General features: G+C 64.3%; 1 protein-coding gene across 1 annotated transcript; it reads left to right on the forward strand.

The window, feature by feature from the left end:
* Nucleotides 1–58: 58 nt before the first annotated feature.
* On the forward strand, nt 59–18,351 carry IGHMBP2 (immunoglobulin mu DNA binding protein 2). The gene is made up of 15 exons (XM_036259942.1): nt 59–150; nt 1,416–1,585; nt 3,171–3,354; nt 3,548–3,645; nt 5,333–5,496; nt 7,080–7,280; nt 8,692–8,839; nt 10,033–10,207; nt 11,116–11,298; nt 11,603–11,718; nt 12,263–12,357; nt 13,058–13,181; nt 14,061–14,978; nt 16,742–16,914; nt 18,114–18,351. The coding sequence occupies exons 1-15, from the start codon at nt 65–67 to the stop codon at nt 18,309–18,311; spliced, it is 3,033 nt and encodes a 1,010-aa protein (XP_036115835.1). The 5' UTR covers nt 59–64; the 3' UTR covers nt 18,312–18,351.
* Nucleotides 18,352–20,165: the final 1,814 nt, after the last annotated feature.

Genomic DNA, 20,165 nt, shown 5'->3' on the forward strand with positions numbered 1-20,165 from the left:
CGGGGAACAGCTCCCGGCGCGGCAGCCGGACCTCGGCGGCTCCGAGCGGGGCCGCACGGCGGCGATGGCCTCGGCGGCCGTGGAGAGCTTCGTGGCCAAGCAGCTGGACCTGCTGGAGCTCGAGAGAGACGCGGAGGTCGAGGAGCGCAGGTACGGCCGCCGGCCCGGCCCTCGGGTCGGTCGGGCAGTTGTCCCGGCCCCGATCTGCTCAGACCCGGCGGGCCCGCCAGGCGCTCGGCCACCTGCAGAGGCGGGGACCGCGCCGGCTCTGGACCCTCAGGCCGCCCGTTCGCGTCTCTACCTGAAGTCTCCCTCCCTGACCTTCCCGCCGAGCTCCCGCCTCTGCCCCGGCCCCACTCCCGGCTGGTGCTCAGCCCTCTCCCTCGCGGACACGCGCGAACGCTTCCCCGGCTGTGTGCCAGGCCCGGCCACAGCGGTGGGCACGGGGACCCTGCGCATGAGCAGCAGGGGGAGGTGGAAGCCGACGCAGCCGCTTCCTGCGGGACAAGTGACAGGTGCCCCGGCTGCGTGCGTGGGAACCGCTGCGGGGCACCGGGGGAACGCCCGACCCGGGGAGCCACCCGCGGAGGGTGGGGGAGCAAGGCTCCAGCGGGGAGGCGTTTGCACGCCACCGTCGCACTGTACACGTTGCTGGGACTAGTTCGAGAGGTTTTTGATCAGGGCCGTTCAGAGCTTTCGGGGAATCCCAGCTCCTCCGTGCGTGGCTGTGTCACTTCGCAGGTCACGTCTCCAAAGCTTCGTTGCCGCCCTTGTGAGACGGGACAGGGAGACCATTCATTCTACTGAACGGCTAGTGCTCAGCTCAGCAGCGGGTGCAGTTAGCACCGGTGAGAAGACAAACGGGCATCAGATTGCGAAGGGCCTTGGAGGACCTTGTGTGATATTTTAGTGCAGAGGAAGGCCCTCACCGAAGTCAAGCAGGTGGGGAGGGGGTGAACAGATTTGCATTTTAGGAGGATACTGGCAACTGGAGGGCGAGAGCCCAGACATTAGGCAGTTAGGAGGCTCTGATTAATCCAGACTGTAAGTGATGTGGGCTTGAATCCGAGTCAGGGCTCTGGAGGGGAGAGCAGGAGGCAGAGGTGGATTCAGGGTGTAAACGGGAAGGGCCCAAGAGGACTCCGTGACTCAGCCAGGATGGAGGAGAGAGTACAGAAGGTGAGGGTGACTGAAGGTTCTGCCTCGGGTGACTAGGAGAAGGGCTGCGTCGTGAACCGTGCTCCGGGAGGCAGGAGGAGCAGGTCTGAGAAGGGCAGAGCCAGAATTTTGCTGGTTCGTATTTGATGCCTGTGTCCAGATCTTTATTTTCTCTCCCTTTTACATTTCTCCTGCGTGGGCAGAAATAAAAACTGGTGAAGTACAAATGTTGATGTTTACTCTTGGGTGTCTTCCAGGTCCTGGCAGGAAGACATCTCTCTGAAAGAACTCCAGAGCCGAGGCGTCTGTTTGCTGAAGCTGCAGGTGTCCAGTCAGCGGACCGGGCTGTATGGACAGCTGCTGGTCACCTTCGAGCCCCGCAGAGGGGCGTCTGCAGGGGTGCTTCCCAGTAACAGCTTTTCTTCCGGTCTGTGCATTTCCGATGTGGGCACATAACTGAACATGACTGACCCCAAACTGAATTTTGCTTGGTAGAGACTGGATTACACAGGGCCAGTTGCCATGACCAGGGCTAAGGGGGTTACAGCAGTGCCTTTCAGGGTTAATGAGCAGGGCTGAGTGTCATGCAGGTGGCTTGGAAACGCAAAGGTAAAGTGTGTATTCACTTAATAAGCACTGTGGAGCGAATGACCTAGGAGACAGAAGGCTCGCTGATGAACAGGAAGTCAGAGGAAGTGGCGTTTGTGCTGAAAAGTAGCCAGCTGACAATGTGCTGTGTTGCCGCAGCTGTGGGTAAATTCAGGTGGAGTTGTGCGTTCTCCTCTGAGGAGCAGCTTTAAGGCTCAGGGTCCTCGTCTGGCACTTGTGGGGCAGTCACGGGGCGGTCCCCATGGTGGGCCACGCGCACGGAAGCTGATCTCTGCTTCGGAGCACTGTTGCCACCTGATGTTTCTCTTTAGAAGTTGGGGGAGGAGGCAGCGGGAAGATTCAAAGTGCAGACGAAAGTCCTTGCCTACGAGAAAAACTGAGAACATGTCTGGTCGATGCCTGGCACACTCTGGTAGACATGGAATAAGTAGGGTGTCCGTGTGTGGGTGGCCTTGCCCTTATCTCAGGGTGGGCTCTGTTTTGGTCAGACTATGTTCAGGTGACAGAAAACCCGAGCCAGACTGGTTTGGGCAAGAAGGGTTGCGCCGGTCGTGCTAACTTACGGCAAGGTTGGTGTCGGCTCGCAGGAGGCCGTCCGAACTGCGCTCCTCTCCATTTCCTGGCTTCGCCCTTCTGGTGGGCTTCGCCCTTCTGGTGGGCTTCCTTCTCAGACACCCATGGGAGCAGTTCTGGCCCCTGCGTCTCAGGGTTCTGGTTTAGCTGGATCGAGTGAGGACCTCTTTCCTGGGTGCCCAAGCGAAAGGCTCCTGTGTCTCAGGGGCTCTGGTTTGGTCCCAGGCCCGTCCCTGAACAGTTCCTGTGGCTAAGAGCCACACAAAGCACCGACTGGCTCAGGCCCAGGCCACGCACTCCACGTCCCTGACGGATGGTGAACCAGCTATCGCAGGACTTGGGGAGATCCCTGCGGAGTGGGCAGCAAACACTGTCCCTCTTTCATTGGTCTCCCCCAGAGGTGCTCATGGCCCCCACTTCATCCAGAGGCCCCTGTTCACCTGTCACCACCCGGGCCTTTACCTACAATCTTTCTGAGATGGCACCCCTGTCTCTCTCTGTCCCCTCCCTGGACTTCATGCTTCCTAGTGCCGTCCACTGACATCTGACAGATCTCTGGGTTTGATTCCTAACCAGACCAGTGCCCAGAACAGGGCCTGACCTGGAGCCGGCCCTTTACATATTTTACTGAGGTCATGTTTGTTTTAAACAGTTCATCGATCTCATGTCACTTTTCATGATTTAGATGTCTGTCATTTATTTTTCTTACTGCTACTGATGTCACTTCTGAAGGCAATAGCAGGATGGTTGAAATATGTTGGAATTTGTTGTACGAAATGATTCACATTTAACCCTATTCAGTGTTTAGTAACTGAGTCTTTGTTTTGCAGGCGATATTGTGGGTCTGAATGATGAAGGCGGGCAGCTGGCCACAGGGATCCTGACCCGGATCACCCAGAAATCGGTCACAGTGGCCTTTGACCAGTCCTGTGATTTCCAGCTGAGCTTGGACCGAGAGAAGTCCTACCGACTCTTAAAACTTGCCAATGATGTCACTTACAAGCGACTGAAAAAGTAAGGATGTGACCGGACATCACATGTAACCTTTTCCTTGAACTCGGCTCGCTCAGCCTGAGCACGGCCACAGGGCTTGTCTATGCGCCCTGCCCGGAGAGGGGGCTGCAGGCGGAGCGTGGGGCCGGGGCTCCGGCACTGCCTTCCCGGCTGGTTTTCACCGAGCCCCTCATTTTCGTTTCTCCCTGGGCAGAGCTCTGATCGCCCTAAAGAAGTACAATTCTGGCCCCGCGCTCTCCCTCATAGAGGTTCTCTTCGGTGACTCAGCCCCCAGTCCTGCCAGTGACACAGGTAAGAACTCTGCCTTCTCTCTTCTGATGGAAGTCGCTGCGGAAAGCGTGGGGAGTAACGTGACTGTGGCCACTGTGTCAAGTTTGGGGAGGTGAAGAATCCAGCGTAGCGTGCGCACGTCCCTGTGAGTGAGGCGTGGCCTGAGCTGTCTGCCTGCGCTCGGTGTTGGAGAAGGGCCCTTCCGCTCACGCTCAGTGCTCTCCCTGAGCCCAGGCGCTTCCGAGGTGGAGTTGCCTCCAGCCCCGGCGCTGGAAACAGGTGACAGCCCGTCCTCTTGGAGGATCCTGCTCCTCTGCTCGAGAGCAGGGTTTTTGTTCTGGAAGTCTCATTGGGCTATTCTCTCAGCATCCTGGGCACAGGGTGAGGGGCGTGTGCATCGTGGGAAACTGGGAAAGACAGAAGCATGTGAACGGAGATGGTCACGCAGAAACTTGGCACTCGGTTCGCCTCAGAAGCGTGTCTAGAAGTTTTATTACACACCCACATACAACACGCGTGCACACACACACCATTTACCCTGTCGGAAGGAACATGCCGTGTCTTGATCATGGCTGATACCTAAGGAGAAAGGGATGCGGTGTGGAGCGGTGGGAAGTGTGCTGGCATGTTGGCTCAGGTGGCAGCACTTTCCATGTTTGTTTCGGTCTAACTGGTTCCGATCCGGTCATGGGCCTGTGAGCTCGAGCCCATGCAGTCGGCACTATGGGCGGATGCTGGGACAGCGGAGCCAGACAGCAGCCCCTGGTCTCCAGGCGCAGAGCACGGGGAGCCGGCAGCCCCTGGTCTCCGGGCGCCGAGCACGGGGAGCAGACGGCAGCCCCTGGTCTCCGGGCGCCGAGCACGGGGAGCAGACGGCAGCCCCTGGTCTCCGGGCGCCGAGCACGGGGAGCCGGCGGCAGCCCCTGGTCTCCGGGCGCCGAGCACGGGGGGCAGACGGCAGCCCCTGGTCTCCGGGCGCCGAGCACGGGGAGCCGGCGGCAGCCCCTGGTCTCCGGGCGCCGAGCACGGGGGGCAGACGGCAGCCCCTGGTCTCCGGGCGCCGAGCACGGGGGGCAGACGGCAGCCCCTGGTCTCCGGGCGCCGAGCACGGGGGGCAGACGGCAGCCCCTGGTCTCCGGGCGCCGAGCACGGGGGGCAGACGGCAGCCCCTGGTCTCCGGGCGCAGAGCACGGGGGGCAGACGGCAGCCCCTGGTCTCCGGGCGCAGAGCATGGGGAGCAGACAGCACTCTGCTCGTGACAGATTCAGAGCAGAAACCTGGTCCTGGGATTTGCTAGTCCTTTTTTGCCCTTTGCTTTGGTCATTTTATGGGCATATAAAGGGACAACATGGTAGAAACAAACGTGTTCCAGGAACATCTGCCTGTGCTGTCCCAGAGCCCAGAGCATGTGCTGACGAGCTCCCCCGTGGAGGGACCGCTTGTCCGCGTTGCAGGCTCTGCAGGCAGAGGCAGGTGGTGGGGGGGTGCCAGGTGAGGCCGGCTCAGGGAAAGGGGCAGAAGGCGGGGCGCGGCCTGGTCCGCAGTCTGCCGCTTCCTATTCTAGGGAAATCTTTTGAGAACCAAGCGGGTTGCCTTGTGTTGATCGGTGACTCCCGGGGAGGTCCAGCCCCTCCTGTGCTCGTCAGCGCTCCCTCGAGGAGGACGCACCAGGCGGAGAGCCTGGCCTGACCCTGTGCCTTTCCCGCAGAGGAGCTGACCTTCTACAACACCTCGCTGGACGCCTCCCAGAAGGAAGCGGTCTCGTTCGCGCTGTCCCAGAAGGAGCTGGCCATTATCCACGGGCCGCCTGGCACCGGGAAGACCACCACCGTGGTGGAGATCATTCTCCAAGCTGTGAAGCGGGGCTTCAAGGTGGGCCGGGGTGCTGGGCAGCCCCGTGGCCCGCGTGGCTCTGGCCAGGACATCGCTGGCATCTGCCGTGCTCGCCGGTGCTGGGCAGCCCCGTGGCCCGCGTGGCTCTGGCCAGGACATCGCTGGCATCTGCCGTGCTCGCCGGTGCTGGGCAGCCCCGTGGCCCGCGTGGCTCTGGCCAGGACATCGCTGGCATCTGCCGTGCTCGCCGGTGCTGGGCAGCCCCGTGGCCCGCGTGGCTCTGGCCAGGACATCCCTGGCATCTGCTGTGCATCGGTGGGCCCATTCGGATTTCCGACAGCTGCACAGGACATGGGAACACGCTCAGGCGCATGGGGCTGGGTTGTGGAGGAAGGCTTCCTAAGCCCTCTGAGGCTGGAGGCCGGGGTCCAGCCGCTCGGCACACCTGACGTGCTCACGCTCCGTGTTTGGGGTCATGCTGGGGCGTGGAGGTGGCCGTCCTGTCTGTGCCTGCAGGAGCCCAGGCTGGTTCAGGGTGAGGGAGACAGTGTCATGCGTAGTCAGTCCGGCCAGCTGGCATGACGCCCTCGTGTGGCGCGCAGATTGCCAGTGTTCTGAGACCTGGGATATGGTGTGTGGTGTTCACTGGCGTTTCAGTGGTGGAGAAAGGGTCCGTCTGTCCTGTTAGCACCACGAGTCGTCGTGGGTTTTGAGCACAGGGAAAGCTTGAGAAAGAACCCTTTCAGTTTGTAGGTGTCGGGTCACGATAGTTGGAAGAGTGAATTGTCGTGTTTGTGGGTCGACGTTCACTGGGTGCTTTAGCAGACCAGCGCCCTGCGTGCTTGCTGCGCGTCCCCTCATTGAGTCCTGACCGAAGCCCGGGCCCGCGGTGGCCCCACTTGACCGAGGAAACAAGCAGGGCCACGGGCGCAGGCCTCAGCGGCCAGGGGCAGAGCCGCTGTGGCGGAGAGCCCGGGGCAGCTGGCGCTCGGTCACAGAGCTGCCCCTTGGTTTCCTGCAATGAATGTGGAGGCACAGACGCTTGGAGCTTGTAAAGGGACTGAGGGCCGGAGGCAGATTCGGTGGGTTCGCTGGCTGCCTTCCGTCTTCATACGTGGAAGAGGATTCCCAGTCTCCACACTCGCACAGGTGTGCCTTTGGCCACCTCGGTGGGGGTGGCGGTGCCAGGACCTGGGGGGCCGGCCTCGGCCCCTGCCCTTGGCATTGACGTGGAGAGGGACTCTCCCCTCTGCCTCCTCTGCCTCCTGCCTCTAACGGTGGGACTGCAGTTCGGGATGGAGCCCGTTCGGAGCTCCCCCTGGTCCACTTGTGAGGTGACAGAGGGACGTGCTGGTGATGAGGTGGTGTCCCAGCCTGGTTGTTTCAGGGCCTCCGAGTCCCGTCCTTTCCAGTGAGAGGCACTCAGCCCTTCTGGTGCCTGGGGGACCTGAGTTCTTGTCCAGACTCTGTGGCCATCTGCAGTAACTCAGGACCTCGAGGCCGTCCCCACCCCACAGCTGTGGTCTCCGCCCGCACACGTCGTCTGCCCTCACCTCTCCCCGTGAGGCTGCGGCGGTGCAAGCCTGGAGCACGAACTGGAACCGACTGAGTCTGCTCCCCAGGTGCTGTGCTGCGCGCCCTCCAACATCGCCGTGGACAACCTGGTGGAGCACCTGGCGCGCTGCGGGCGGAGGGCGCTGCGGCTCGGGCACCCCGCCCGGCTGCTGGAGTCCATCCAGCAGCACTCGCTGGACGCGGTGCTGGCCCGCGGCGACGGCGCGCAGATCGTGGCGGACATCCGGAAGGACATCGACCAGGTCTCCGTACGTGTCTCAGCGGGTGCCCACTTCGCAGGTGGTTTTCCGAGCTGCCGGTCTTCAAGGCCCACGCTGTCTGCCTGTGTTCCCCTTGCTCTCCGTGGCCTCGCTGGTTCAGCGAATAGTTCCCAGCGTCGGGGCTGCCGGCCTCGGTGGGGACCTGCACTGAGCACCTAACGGGGCGCAGCTGTCTTCAGGGCGGCTCATGAGCAGCCGAGGGGTCGTCTTCAAACACGGCTCTTACGCTGGCGTTGTCTGGGTGCTACTGGTGAGCAAAGAAAAACCCGGAAATTAAAGTGCAGAAAATACTCATCCTCCCCAATTTCTCCGTCCATTTAGCATGATCCTCGTGGAGGAGGATGGGGTGGGCGGAGGTCAGTTTGAGAGGGCATTTTCTCTTGTCGCTGGTACTTCAAGCCCTCTGGTTCCCCAGCTCCCGTATTGGCCCCGGTTTCCTTAAATGTCCCCCTGTGTGCTGACCTTCTGCTGGTCTCCCCGCGGCCGCTGGCGCTCCTCGGGGTCCTGGCCTGCGGAGCAGCGGCTGGCTTGCAGTGGCCAGCATGGGGGCGGCAGGGCGGGGACAGGGTCCGCGCAGCCCCTCGGCGCTGGGGGCGTGCAGGGCTCTGCAGGTGCGTCCGTCATGCACGGGTGCCTGACCTGCCCCGGTTGGTCATGCTCCCGGATCGTCTGCTTGAGTCAGGCACAGTGGCCACTCCTGCCGAGCCCCACCCTCCAGAGCAGGACCACAGGGGGGAAGGGGTACGCAGTACTTGAGTGTTAAAGAAAGTCGGGGTTTAGGTGACCACTTTATGGGCCACACAGAATTTTTAACCTTGACAGATGTGGACTGGGAAGTGGGGCTCCACCTCTAAACTGAAGGTGGGCAGGTGCCCCCCGTCCCAAGCCTTCTGCTCCAGGGACCCAGCCGCCCGCCAGCCCTCCTGGGCGGGACTCTGGCTGTGAGGCCCGGAGGAGCCAGGTGCTTAGTCACCTGTGCGTATCTGCTGCTCCTTCAAGAAAGGGTGACTTTTTTTTAAATCCTCACCTGCGGACATTTTTCCATTGATTTTCAGATAGAGTGGGAGGGAGCAGGGGAGAAAGAGAGAAACATCGATGTGAGAGAGACACGTTGACTGGCTGCCTCCCCACGACCCCAACCAGGGCCGGGGATCAAACTGCAGCCGAGGTACGTGCCCCTGACTGGACTCGAACCCGCGACTCTGGTCCGCGGGCCGCCGCGCACCTGCTGAGCACCTGCTGAGCCAGACGGGTCGGGCAAGTGTGACTTTTTAGCGCCTTTTAAGGAACTTAGTGAAGTGGACCAAGTGATGATAAATAGAAACACTCTGTGAACTAAAAGCTAAATAAGTGCAAAGCTGTGTCAAAATGATTATATTTTCTTTCCTTCCCTTTGTAGGTGAAAATTAAGAAGACCCAGGACAAGAGAGAGAAAAGTAATTTTCGAAACGAGATCAGGCTGCTGAGGAAGGAACTGAAGGAGCGGGAAGAAGCCACGATGCTGCAAAGCCTCATGTGGGCCGAGGTGGTCCTGGCGACAAACACAGGTAAGGGAGGTGTCCCCCCGCCCCCCGCTGGCCTCGACGCCCCTCCTTCAGTCTGGGGGGTTTGGTAGAAGTCACCAGTGGAGCCTCTGGGCTTGGGGTTTTTAACTGCAAACTTGATTTCTTTTTAAAAAATCTTTTTTTCTTTATTGATTTTAGAGAGAGAGGAAGGGAGAGGGAGAGAGATAGAAACATCGATGAGAGAGAACATCGACTGGCCGCCTCCTGCATGCCCCCACTGGGGATTGGGCCCGCACCCTGGGCATGTGTCCTGACCGGAAATCGAACCGGCGATCTCTTGGTGCAGCCACTGAGCCACACCAGCCGGGCCAAACTTGGTTCCTTTAACTGATGCAAAGATTCAGATTTTTTCTTCTTGAGTGGACTTGCAATTTTGAAGGAATTTGCCCGTTTAATCAAAGTTGTGAATTTAGGGGCATAATGGTGTTCATAAAATCTTACTGTTATTGCTACTATTTTAAAATGCATTCATTTCTGTTATCATTCTGAAGATGAGGAGCAGGCTGGGGGGTGGCTCGCCCGCGCTCGGACCCTGTGCAGGAGGCGCGCGTGGCAGGTGCTCCGGCTTGTGCGGTCAGATGCTTGAGGTTTTATCTCTGGGTGTTCGCTCAGCAGTTAATTGTCCTGAGAGGAGAGTTAACTACATTCTAAATTCAGAAAACGACACAGGAACGACATTCAGAAATAAGATAGCCTTCCAAGGACGTGGGTTGCAGGTCCAAAGGGGTGGTAGGTTTTGGTGACTGACTCATCGGAGTGGCCCACGGCTGGGGACACACTGTCTCACCGGTGAACATGGGGCAGGAACTGGGGGTCTTAGAATGTCCTTGCTCAGTTTTTATTCTAAGCTGCATGTTTATTCCACATAGTTTTTTTTTTTTTTTTTAAATGCTTTTTAAAATTGAGATTTAGAGAAAGAGAGAAACATCGATTGGCTGCCTCTTGCACATCCCCTACCAGGGATTGAGCCCGCAACGGGGCATGCACCCTGGCTGGGAATGGAACCGGCGACTTTTCGGTGCACAGGGCAACGCCCAGCCCACTGAGCCGCCGCTGGGCTGTCACAGCTCTGACTGCAGCCTGGGTCCGGAGCGCCGGCTCTGCCCGGTGTCGGCTGCAGCACGGTGCCGCGTGATCGAGCTGCTCCAAACACTTGTGGTTTCGGCTTCAACCAGGGGCTTCTTCCGACGGCCCCCTGAAGCTGCTGCCTGACGGCTACTTCGACATGGTGGTCATCGACGAGTGCGCCCAGGCCCTGGAGGCCAGCTGCTGGGTCCCCCTGCTCAGGGCCGGGAAGTGCGTCCTGGCCGGGGATCACAGGCAGCTGCCCCCCACCATCGTCTCTGCCAAGTAAGACCCTCTGCCGAGCGCCCCGGCCCCTCGGTGCCCCTTTTCCTGTCCCTCGAGGGCCGGCCCAGAAGTCCCGGGCTCAGGTGGCCCTGGACATGGCGTCCTCCACACTGAGTCACGATGTCCCATCTCTCAGACCGTGCGCCTGCTCAGGGGTCGTGTCACGGTCCTCTTGGTGGCCTTGGAACCTGGCCCCATGCTCAGCTGTGCCTGTGGATTGAACGCCCCGGTGGGTCGTGGGATCGACGTGCACACGCACCTACTCCTGTGGGCTGTGCCAGTTGCCCTCGCTCAGGGTTGGTGAGCGCACAGCCCGCGGGGGTCCCGAGGCCTGGTCCGTGCACTCCTCCCGCAGGGGCACAGAGCGACGTAGCACATCTGTCCTGCCTGCAGGGAGTGTCCTCTGGTGCAGGGACCGAGCGCAGACTGGTGGTCTCCCTGACCGCCCTGTGTGCTTGGCCTCCCGGTCACGCTCAGGTCCCTTATTGCGGCCACTCTGCTGCTAACGCGTCCTCGCGGCAGCGGGCGCGGACCTGCCAGGCCCTCCCACCTTCACCGCCAGCCCTGGCGCTGTTTCCGTTCTCTCGTCACGTGTCGTCCCGACTGGGACCTGTGCTCCTCGCGTGAGGACCCAGTGATGACATTGTGCCCTGGACAGTCCAGGGTCAGCTCCCATCTCGGGCCCTGAGCTCGGTCACATCCGCAGGGTCCCCACTGTCACGCATTCCCAGGTCCCAGGGCTGGGGCGTGGATCTCGGGCCGTTGTTCAGCTGACCACCCCCTTAGTGTTAGGTGAGAGGTGGGGAATGAGTCGGGTTCGAGGTCGGAGGACAGCTCTCCCCCTGGCCCCTGGCCTCAAGCTGCCTCGGACGCAGGCCTCCCTCCCAGTTCTGTCCTCTTGTGTGCAGGGCTGCGCTGGCCGGGCTGTCGCTGAGCCTGATGGAGCGCCTGGCGGAGGGCTTCGGCGTGGGCTCGGTGCGGGCGCTGACGGTGCAGTACCGCATGCACCGGGCCATCATGCAGTGGGCCTCGCAGGCCCTGTACCACGGGCAGCTCACGGCGCACCCCTCCGTGGCGGAGCGCCTGCTGCGGTGAGCGCTGCGGCCCCGCCGCGTCCCCACAGCCCCTGTTCCGCGGGGGGCGCGGCGGCCCCACCGGGGTCTGTACAGACCTGAGAGTGAGTCGCCCCAAGGGCGGCCTTCTGGAAGGAGGGCGGCCTGGCCCTGAGCTGGATGTGGGGTGCTCCAGTCCGGGTGCGTCCTGCCCACCCATTGTGTTGACAGGGTGGTGCCCCACTTTCCTGCGGGAGGGGCTGAGGGGAGGAAGGGCCGTGCGGGTCTGGAGTTAGGGCCCCTGTGCTGGGGCCTCACCTGCGCCATCTCCCCCTGTGTGCAGGGACCTCCCGGGAGTGGCTGCCACGGAGGAGACGTGCCTTCCCCTGCTGCTGGTGGACACGGCCGGCTGTGGGCTGTCTGAGCTGGAGGAGGACGACCAGTCCAAGGGCAACCCCGGTGAGCTCGCTGGGGAGGGCCAGCCCTCTGTCCACACAGACCTGGGCTCCTCCACACAGCCGCTGGGTTGCCCGGGGAGTGGAGGCGCGCACGGCCTGAGCAGCCGTGGCAGCTGGGGGCCGAGGCTGAGCTCGCCGACGCTCTTCTGCACGAGCGAGCAGCACGGGCTCGAGGCAGCCAGTGGCCTGGGCAGGGCTTTGTCTTTTTCCGAGCAGAGCGGCCAGTGCTGCCCGGCTGGTCTGCAGACGAGGTCCTGGCTCGGCCTGCAGGAGCCGGCTCGTCCCCCTCACGGGGCTGCCCTCCGGGACACGTGGCCATGACCCTGACCCTGACCCTGACCCTGACCCTGAGCGAGTGCTTGTCGTTCTGGCCTTCACGTGGCGGGGCCCGTCCCTCTGCGGAGCTGGCGACGCTGCCTCGGGCGTGAGCTCCCAGGGCCATGCACTGTCGGGAGACAGTGTCCTCGTGAGACAGACGTGCCGGAGAAGCACGCCTGACCTCGGGGAGCCGGCCCGCGTCCTGGAAGCCTCTCTGTCCCCTGCAGGTGAGGTGCGCCTCGTCAGCTTGCACGTCCAGGCTCTGGTGGACGCCGGTGTCCAGGCGAGGGACATTGCTGTCATCACGCCCTACAACCTCCAGGTGGGCGCGAGAGGCACTCCCCGTCCCCCCTCAGTGCTGAAAGGAAAGGGCCGTTATTGGTTTTCGTGCCCGAAAACTCCGGGGCGGAGTGGACACACCACGTCTGGATTTCGGCTCAGATGACGTGAGCAGGAGCCTCCATCTGTCCATCTGTCCATCCGTCCGTCTCACACTCTGTCATCCCCTGCCCACCCGACCTTCCTGCTGCTCCCAGGTGTTGGTGTCAGATCCCGGCCAGCTTGCCCGCGTCCGGCGCCCTCAGGCTGACGCCCTGGCACCGGCAGTCCCTGGGGACAGCAGTCCTGTCGCATTTCCCACGAGAACCTGTTCTCGGCCTTGCTGCTCTGCCTCAGGCTGACCCCTGCCTGGGCCAGTTGCCGTCACCATCTCCGGGACGCCCGGGGACGGCGTGGGAGTGTGTGGTTTCCGAAGGGAAACGGGGGCCCCGGCTGTCCCTGCAGGGGCAACAACCACTGTCCCTTGCCCTCCGGTTTGTTCGCGGTTCGCCTCCCAGTGTCTGTGCTGAGGGGCGGAGCCTGCTGCTCTGGCAGGACAGAGGGGCCTGCTGCAGGGCCTGGGGTTCGGAGCCGGCCGCCCCGCCTGCTGTGTGACAGGCTGCTCCGTCCATTCGCACGCCTGCGGGAAGGGCGGGGGGCTGCGGGCCTGGGTGTGCTGAGGCCGCCGCCCGCTCCTGTTCCAGGTGGACCTGCTCAGGCAGAGCCTCGCTCACAGGCACCCAGAGCTCGAGATCAAGTCGGTCGACGGCTTCCAAGGCCGCGAGAAGGAGGCCGTGGTGCTGTCCTTCGTCAGGTCCAACCGGACAGGTACGGGCGCTCGCAGGGTCCTGGGACTGAGTGTTTATCCGGAGGGCAGGCTGGACTGCCGAGGGGCCGTGCCGGTCACTGGGAGCGTGGTCGTGGGCACAGACCGTCCGGCGCGAGCGCACGCTGCGAGGTGAGACGGGGCCGAACCAAGAGCCCGCGGGGAGAGCAGCCCGGGGGGGAAGGGTGTCCTGCAGAGGGAACAGTGTGGACGCTTAGGGCACGGGCGGGCGGGTGGGTGCCGGGCTGGGAGCTGGGTCGGCAGCCCCGACAGCGCCGCGGAGGCGGTGCCCCCGAAGCCCAGGGCTGGGAGGCGGCACCCCCGAAGCCCAGGGCTGGGAGACGGCACCCCTGAAGCCCAGGGCTGGGAGGCGGCGCCCCCGAAGCCCAGGGCTCACCTTTCGGCCTCCAGGCCAAACCCGCCCCCGCACGGTGTCCACGCCAGGGGAGCTGTGGACATTCCGTTAGCTGAGGAAGCTGAGCCCAAAAAGCTTTTTAGCTGGTGGACTTTGTAAAGCGTTTTCAGTGGAAGACTGGAAGCAGGTGGGAGGTGGGCTAGCCTGGTGGGAAAGGGGAGATGCCGCAGAGCCCTGCGCCCCCTCCTGTGCTGGTCACGCCCGCGCCCCAGCCGGCCGGGTCTGCTTGGGGAGGAGCGTGTGTACTCACCTGGAAACGAGAGCTACTACACGAGCCAGGCACCGTCCAGCCCTGCTGAAGACTGGGGTGTCGGCAGGCTCGCTGCAGGCGGGCAGGTTGGGGGGCCGGAGACGAGGCGGTGGGTGATGGTGAGCCTGGAGCTGACCTTCCTTAGGTAGGTCAGGGGGTCTGACACCCTGTTCCTCAGTCTTAGATCCACTCGCCCGCTTACCTGCCTCGTTTTAGGTGAAGTGGGTTTCCTGGCCGAGGACCGACGGATCAACGTCGCCATCACCCGTGCCCGGCGCCACGTGGCCGTGGTCTGCGACTCTCGCACAGTCAGCAGCCACCCCTTCCTGAAGACCCTGGTGGACTACTTCACGGAGCACGGGGAGGTGCGCACGGCCTTTGAGTATCTTGACGACATCGTCCCTGAAAACTACTCCCACGAGAGTTCCCAGGGCCACGTCCAGGCTGCTGTGAAGCCCCCCGGCTCTGCCACGTCCACCAGGAAGCCTGGAAGCAGGCAGCCAGAGGGAGCCCCGGCGGCCAGAGCGGCTGCCAGGCAGGCCCAGAGGGCGTCGCGCGGGAAGCCTCCGGGCTCTGAGGTCCAGTCTCAGCCCGGCCTCAACGGAGGCAGCCCAGCGGGAGCGAAGAGCAGAGACAGCGCCGACCACTTCAGGGCCCTGATCCTCGAGTTTGTGGCGAGTGAGCAAACGCGCCTGGAATTTCCCTCCTCCCTGAACTCTCACGACAGGATGCGTGTCCACCAGATAGCCGAAGAGCACGGGCTGAGGCACGACAGTGCCGGCGAGGGGCAGAACAGATTCATAACTGTGAGCAAGAGGGCCCCGCTGGCCACGCAGGCCACGGCCACGCCAGCCACTGAGGCCGTGTCGGCCACACCAGCCGTGCAGGCCCCACCAGCCCCGCCGCCCCCCACAGGGGCTGACAGCCAAGCCCCTCTCTGTCCCGAGCCCCCCAGCCCTGCGCAGGTGCAGCCCCCCGTGCGAGAGCTGAGCGGCCTGGCCCTGAGGCCTGTGCAGCTGGAGAGACCGCAGAGGGGGAGGGGCAGGCAGGAGCTGCAAGCCAAGGGGGGGCCCCAGGCCGCGGGCCCGGCGCTGCGGAAGTCGTCAGAGAAGAGAAAGAAGAAAGACGCGAAAGGTGAGTCGGGTCGACCAGTGAGAACGCGGGCTTGGCGGCTCCCCAACGGGCTGTCGGCCCCACTGGTACTGCACCTGCCGCCCTCAGAAAGAACTGGGCTTCCTCTGGTGGGGCCCTGAGGTGGTGACAGGTCCCGGCGACCCTGGAGGCCCCAGAGCTGAGGGGCTGGCAGGAGGGGGTCGCTCATGGCAGGGCCGGGCAGGGCCGGGCAGGGGCAGCAGGCGGATGTTGGCAGCAGTCCGCTGGGCAGTGGGAGAGGCCCAGCCTCTGCTGTGGCAGCCGGGCTCCTGCTCACTCTGCCTTTACGTCCTGCGCAAGCTGCCAGGCCCTGGGCACCCTGTGGGCTGTGGGCTCTGTCCCCGTCCTGCACTGTGATCGGGTGTCCACGGGCACAGAGCTTGAAGGCCTGGCGCAGCCTGGATTTTCTGGAGAGTTCTGGGGAGCTGTTCACATTCCCCTGATTGTCAGAGTCCCCGTGGGCGAAGCTGCACAAGCGTGGCTCATGGTTTCTGACGTCCGCCCCTGTGCCCCAGGCTTCAGCTAAATTCACTCCGTAGTGTTTAGTGAGCAGCTGCTGCGCGCCGGGCTCTGCTAGTGAGCGAGACGGACGTCACCCGCCCTCCAGGGGCCGACGTTGAGCTTCTGTAAACTGCTGAGAGCAAGGCAAGAGCCACAGAGGGTGGCACAGGAGAGTGTGACCGAGGACTGGCCTTCCTTCTGGGAGGTGGCGTGTGACGTGGTCCCCGGAGGACAGTGTCCTGGAGGGACTCCGCCCCCTTTCAGGGCTGCGGTGCCACCTGGTGCTTGAAGTGTCCAGAACCCGCCTCGTCACTCCAGCTCCGAGCAGGACCTGTGCCCAGGCCCCGGCAGCCGACGAGAGGCCAGCCCGCGCTGGCCTTCGGGGCTGGCCAGGGGCCCTGCCTGCGTGGGCCCTGCCTGCGTGGACCCTGCCTGCGTGGACCCTGCCTGCGTGCGCCCTGCCTGCGTGGGCCCTGCCTGCGTGGGCCCTGCTTGCGTGCGCCCTGCCTGCGTGGGCCCGGCCTGCGTGCGCCCTGCCTGCGTGCGCCCTGCCTGCGTGCGCCCTGCCTGCGTGGACCCTGCCTGCGTGTGCCCTGCCTGCCATGCTGGGAGGGCCGGGGCACGTGGTGTGCGTGCGGTCCTGCAGGACAGGCGAGCCGTGCGCAGCCAGCCACGCCGCCCTGAGTGCTGAGCACGTGGGGCGCCCGTTACAGAGCACGCGGGGGCGTCCTGCCCGTGCCCAGCGCTCAGATAGCGGCACCAGCTGCCTGGGCAATGCCTCCCACCACTTCCTGTGCGTCTGTCTGCGCCCAGAACCGCAGCCGCCGGTAGTCCTGTGTCTCCCCCACTCAGGAGCGTCCTACTGCAACGGGGGTCCCCGCGCACTGCTTCAGACATTGAGGTCCCCTGGCCTTGTGCCGCGAATGCACCCCAGTCTGTGGCAGCTCAGTGTGTTCGGGTTTTATTTTCCTGGTTGATGTCGTAAGGGACGTCCCCATAACAGCGTTTTCTGGGTTAAAGGGGACGAGCGTTTCAGAGGCACTCGGCACGCACCGGGCCCTCCGAGGACGCTGCGAGCTCGCGCCTCCAGAGGTCGGCAGCCCTGGGAGGGGTGCGCACCGAGCGCAGGGGGGCCGATGGCCTGCACTGGCTTGTCGCCGAGCCCCAGAACAGGGAGCTGGCCCAGCAGGAGACTTCCTGTCCGGCTCTGCTCTTCCCGACGTGAGGGACGCTGTTCTCCCCAGGACCGGCGGCCCTAGACCTGCCCGCCGCGGAGGACTTCGACGCCCTGGTCTCTGCCGCTGTGAAGGCCGATAACACCTGTGGCCTTGCCAAGTGCAGGGCCAGCGTCGCCACTCTGGGCCCGCTCTGCCCACACTGCGGCCGCCGCTACTGCCTCAGCCATTGCCTGCCCGAGGTACGCCGGCCCCCCGGGGGTGGGGGCGGGAGGGGCGCGGGGCTTCGTCCCCAGGCTGATCCGGGCAGCCGTGCTCCCGGGACGGAGCGGGTCCTGAGCTCTAAACCCTGAAAGGGTGTGTCCTGCGAGCAGCGAGCAGCAGGCACCAGCTCGCGGCGTTCGGTGCCCTTCGGCACGGGTACGAGAAGACCCTACCTGCCCGTCACTGCCGGCGCGGGTTCTGGGCGGTGCAGGGGCCTTGGGCTCTCGCTCGGCTCGGTGGGAGGTGGGGTCTCCGGGCCTCAGACCGCTGCTTTTCCTTCGTTCCGTGAGCCTGCGTGACAGGAACCTCCTCTGCCAGTGTGGGGAGTGGGGGTGACGGGGCAGGAACGGGGGCACTGGGCCTGGCGGGGGCCAGGGTAAGAGAGCAGCCCATGGCACCATGCACCCGGGGCTCCTGGGACCGCCGGCAGCAGGGACCGAGCAGCTTCCTGAGGCCGAGACCTAACAGGTGGAGGGTGGGGCTCTGGGCTGGGCAGCTGCAGGGGAGTGTGGGGCAGTGGTGAGAGTCGGAGCTGAGGGGTGGCCAGGGTGCCGAGGCACATGGCTCGGGCTCCGGTGGGACTGGCTGAGCCCTGGGCGCTTCTGCAGCTCTGGGCGAGACAGCGAGAGCCCGGGGACCCGCTGCTGTGCCCGCAGCATCTGCGCGAGTCTCCCTGCTGTCTGCCCTGGGACCTTACCGGGTCCAAACGGGGGTCCCCGCGCTCCCCAAGGAAGTGCCCTTCCTTGATGCGGCAGGAAGCACAGCTCTGGTGCTGGGCCTGCGTCCAGTGGCTCCTCCCCTTCTAGAAGGTGCCCCTGCCCTGTGTACCGCCTCTCCCTGCGGCACCCCTCGGTGTACCCCCCCACACACACACTGGAGGAGTGAGGCAGAGTCCCACCGGGACAGACGCCCGCCCTGGTGCTGTGCACTGGGGGACCTGCCTTCGGCCCAGCGATGGGCCCTGTGAGGAGTAGAGTTGCCCAGAGACGAAATCTCGCTCTGAGCACGGCCGCAGGTGGGCCCTGCGCTCCTGTGTGACCCCTGTGAAGTTGTGTCGCCCCATCAGGGAGGCGGGGTGTGGGTGGTGCAGGGAAGAGAGCCTGGGGTGAAGGATCCGCGATGGGCGGAGCTGCAGGGTCTGTGCTCATGCCCCCCACCCACTCCCCTGTCCCCCCAGATCCACGGCTGCGGGGAGAGGGCTCACGCCCATGCCCGGCAGAGAATCAGCCGGGAAGGAGTCCTCTACGCTGGCAGTGGGACCAAGGACAGGTCCCTGGACCCCGCCAAGAGGGCCCAGCTCCAGAGGAGGCTGGATAAGAAGCTGGACGAGCTGACCAGCCAGAGGAAGAGCAAGAAGAAGGAGAAGGAGAAGTGATGGGGTCCTCACACGCGACCCCAGAACTCGTCTTTCAGAACACGGGTGCGGGGCGGGTGGGGCTGTGCCCTGGGCGCTCTGTTCCTTGGGCGGCTCCTGGTGAAGGTGCAGCCAAGCCCAGGCCGCCTGTGCCAGGGCTGTGGAGCGCGGGCTGCCGGGAGGGGGGCGGCTCTCGGACCGGCCCTGAGCTGCTCCAAGACGGCAGGCGCGGCGGAGGGTGCCAGGGGCCCGCAGTGCCTGTCGGGGTTTCTCTGGCGTCTGCTGGGGGCCTGGAACGCCCGTCCTCTTCCTCACCCTGCCAGACCCTTCCCAGCCTCCTTCCCTCCCGGTCAAAACCGAGCTTTCAGCGCCTGAAGTTTGGGGTGCTGCCACGAGGGACGGAGGGCTCTGTTCCCTGGGAGGTGCGCCTGGGCCCTTCCACGGCTGGGGCTGGCCAGCTTGCAGCCCCTCGGGGTGAGGCCCTGGAAACCCAGCCGGTGCACTTGAGACGCCCCTGCCAGCGCGAGCATGTCTCCTGCACGACCCCGTGGCTGCTCGCCTCGGGCGGAGCTGTGCCTTTTCTGCCTGTCTTCTGTCCCTGGTGGCCGCAGTGCCCCCGGCCCTGCAGGGCGGCAGGCGCAGCTCTGGCCGCTCCCGGCTCCCGGGAAGTCTGGAGGGTCTCGCTGGGTGCAGTTCACCAAGGCTCCCAGGCCCCAGTAGCCCTTCCTCCGTGCTGGGTTGGGGACCGGCTTCAGTGGCTGTTTCCGGGGGCCCTTGGCATCGCTAGCACGCACAAAGCCAGGACCTCAGAAGGGCTCCCCGTTGGCTCTGCTGACTGCTTTATTTAAGAGAACCTCAGATGGATGTGTTGTTTCAGCTCGAGTTTTGTTTGTTTCAAAGGGATGACTTACGTGAACATTAAAGGTGTGCGCTGCCAGCACCCCAATGTGTCGGACAGCGTCCTGCCCCCGCTCACTTCCCGAGGTCGGGGGGCGGGGTGAGGGGCGTGTGCTCCCAATCCTGGGCGTCCCGAGCCGGCGGGCACAGGGTCACTGCTGGGGGGCCCTTGTCCTGTTCACGGGTGACGCGTGGGAGGAAGCACTTCCTGTTTTGTTCAACTTCTCCACCTGGGGTAAAGGTCCGAAAGGGGCAAGTTTGGGGCTGTAACCCGGGGAGGAACCAGGGCAGCTCCATGGGGTGCTGCGAGGGGCCTCTGCCCTGGGGCTGGGGTCTGCCCCGCGTCACAGCTCTGCCTCCCTCACCCGCACAGCCCAGGTCTGACTTAGGGGTGCCCTCTGCCGCCCTCCCCTCCCAGGCCCTCCTCAAGTGCACTCAGGTTCCGTGGCCTCGGGAGCTCAGCCTCCCTGGCCGGTGTCCAGGGCGCCTGCCAGGCGCTCTCAGCCCGGTGTGCACAGCTCCCGTGTCCCCATGCCAGCTGGCACTCGGATCTCTGCTGTTGTTAGCGCTGGGCTGCCCGCTTGCGGGGACCCCATCACGCCGCCCAGGCCGGTGCCCCCTGTGCCACCCTCTCGCGGGGACCCCATCACGCCGCCCAGGCCGGTGCCCTCTGTGCCACCCTCTCGCGGGGACCCCATCACGCCGCCCAGGCCGGTGCCCTCTGTGCCACCCTCTCGCGGGGACCCCATCACGCCGCCAGGCCGGTGCCCCCCTGTCTGCCACCCTCTCGCGTGGGACCCCATCCCGCCGTCCAGGCCGGTGCCCTCTGTGCCACCCTCTCGCGGGGACCCCATCACGCCGCCCAGGCCGGTGCCCTCTGTGCCACCCTCTCGCGGGGACCCCATCACGCCGCCCAGGCCGGTGCCCCTGTGCCACCCGCTCGCGGGGACCCCATCACGCCGCCCAGGCCGGTGCCCC

Source organism: Molossus molossus, unplaced genomic scaffold (assembly GCF_014108415.1).
Source record: "Molossus molossus isolate mMolMol1 unplaced genomic scaffold, mMolMol1.p scaffold_m16_p_13, whole genome shotgun sequence".
NCBI lineage: Eukaryota > Metazoa > Chordata > Mammalia > Chiroptera > Molossidae > Molossus > Molossus molossus.

Bases quoted from the DNA above. Each gene is read 5' to 3' on its own strand.
- IGHMBP2 (XM_036259942.1), top strand. From the start codon at position 65: ATGGCCTCGGCGGCCGTGGAGAGCTTCGTGGCCAAGCAGCTGGACCTG. The intron at 1,586-3,170 runs GTCTGTGCATTT...TTTGTTTTGCAG, and splicing joins CAGTAACAGCTTTTCTTCCG to GCGATATTGTGGGTCTGAAT. The intron at 13,182-14,060 runs GTACGGGCGCTC...GCCTCGTTTTAG, and splicing joins CGTCAGGTCCAACCGGACAG to GTGAAGTGGGTTTCCTGGCC.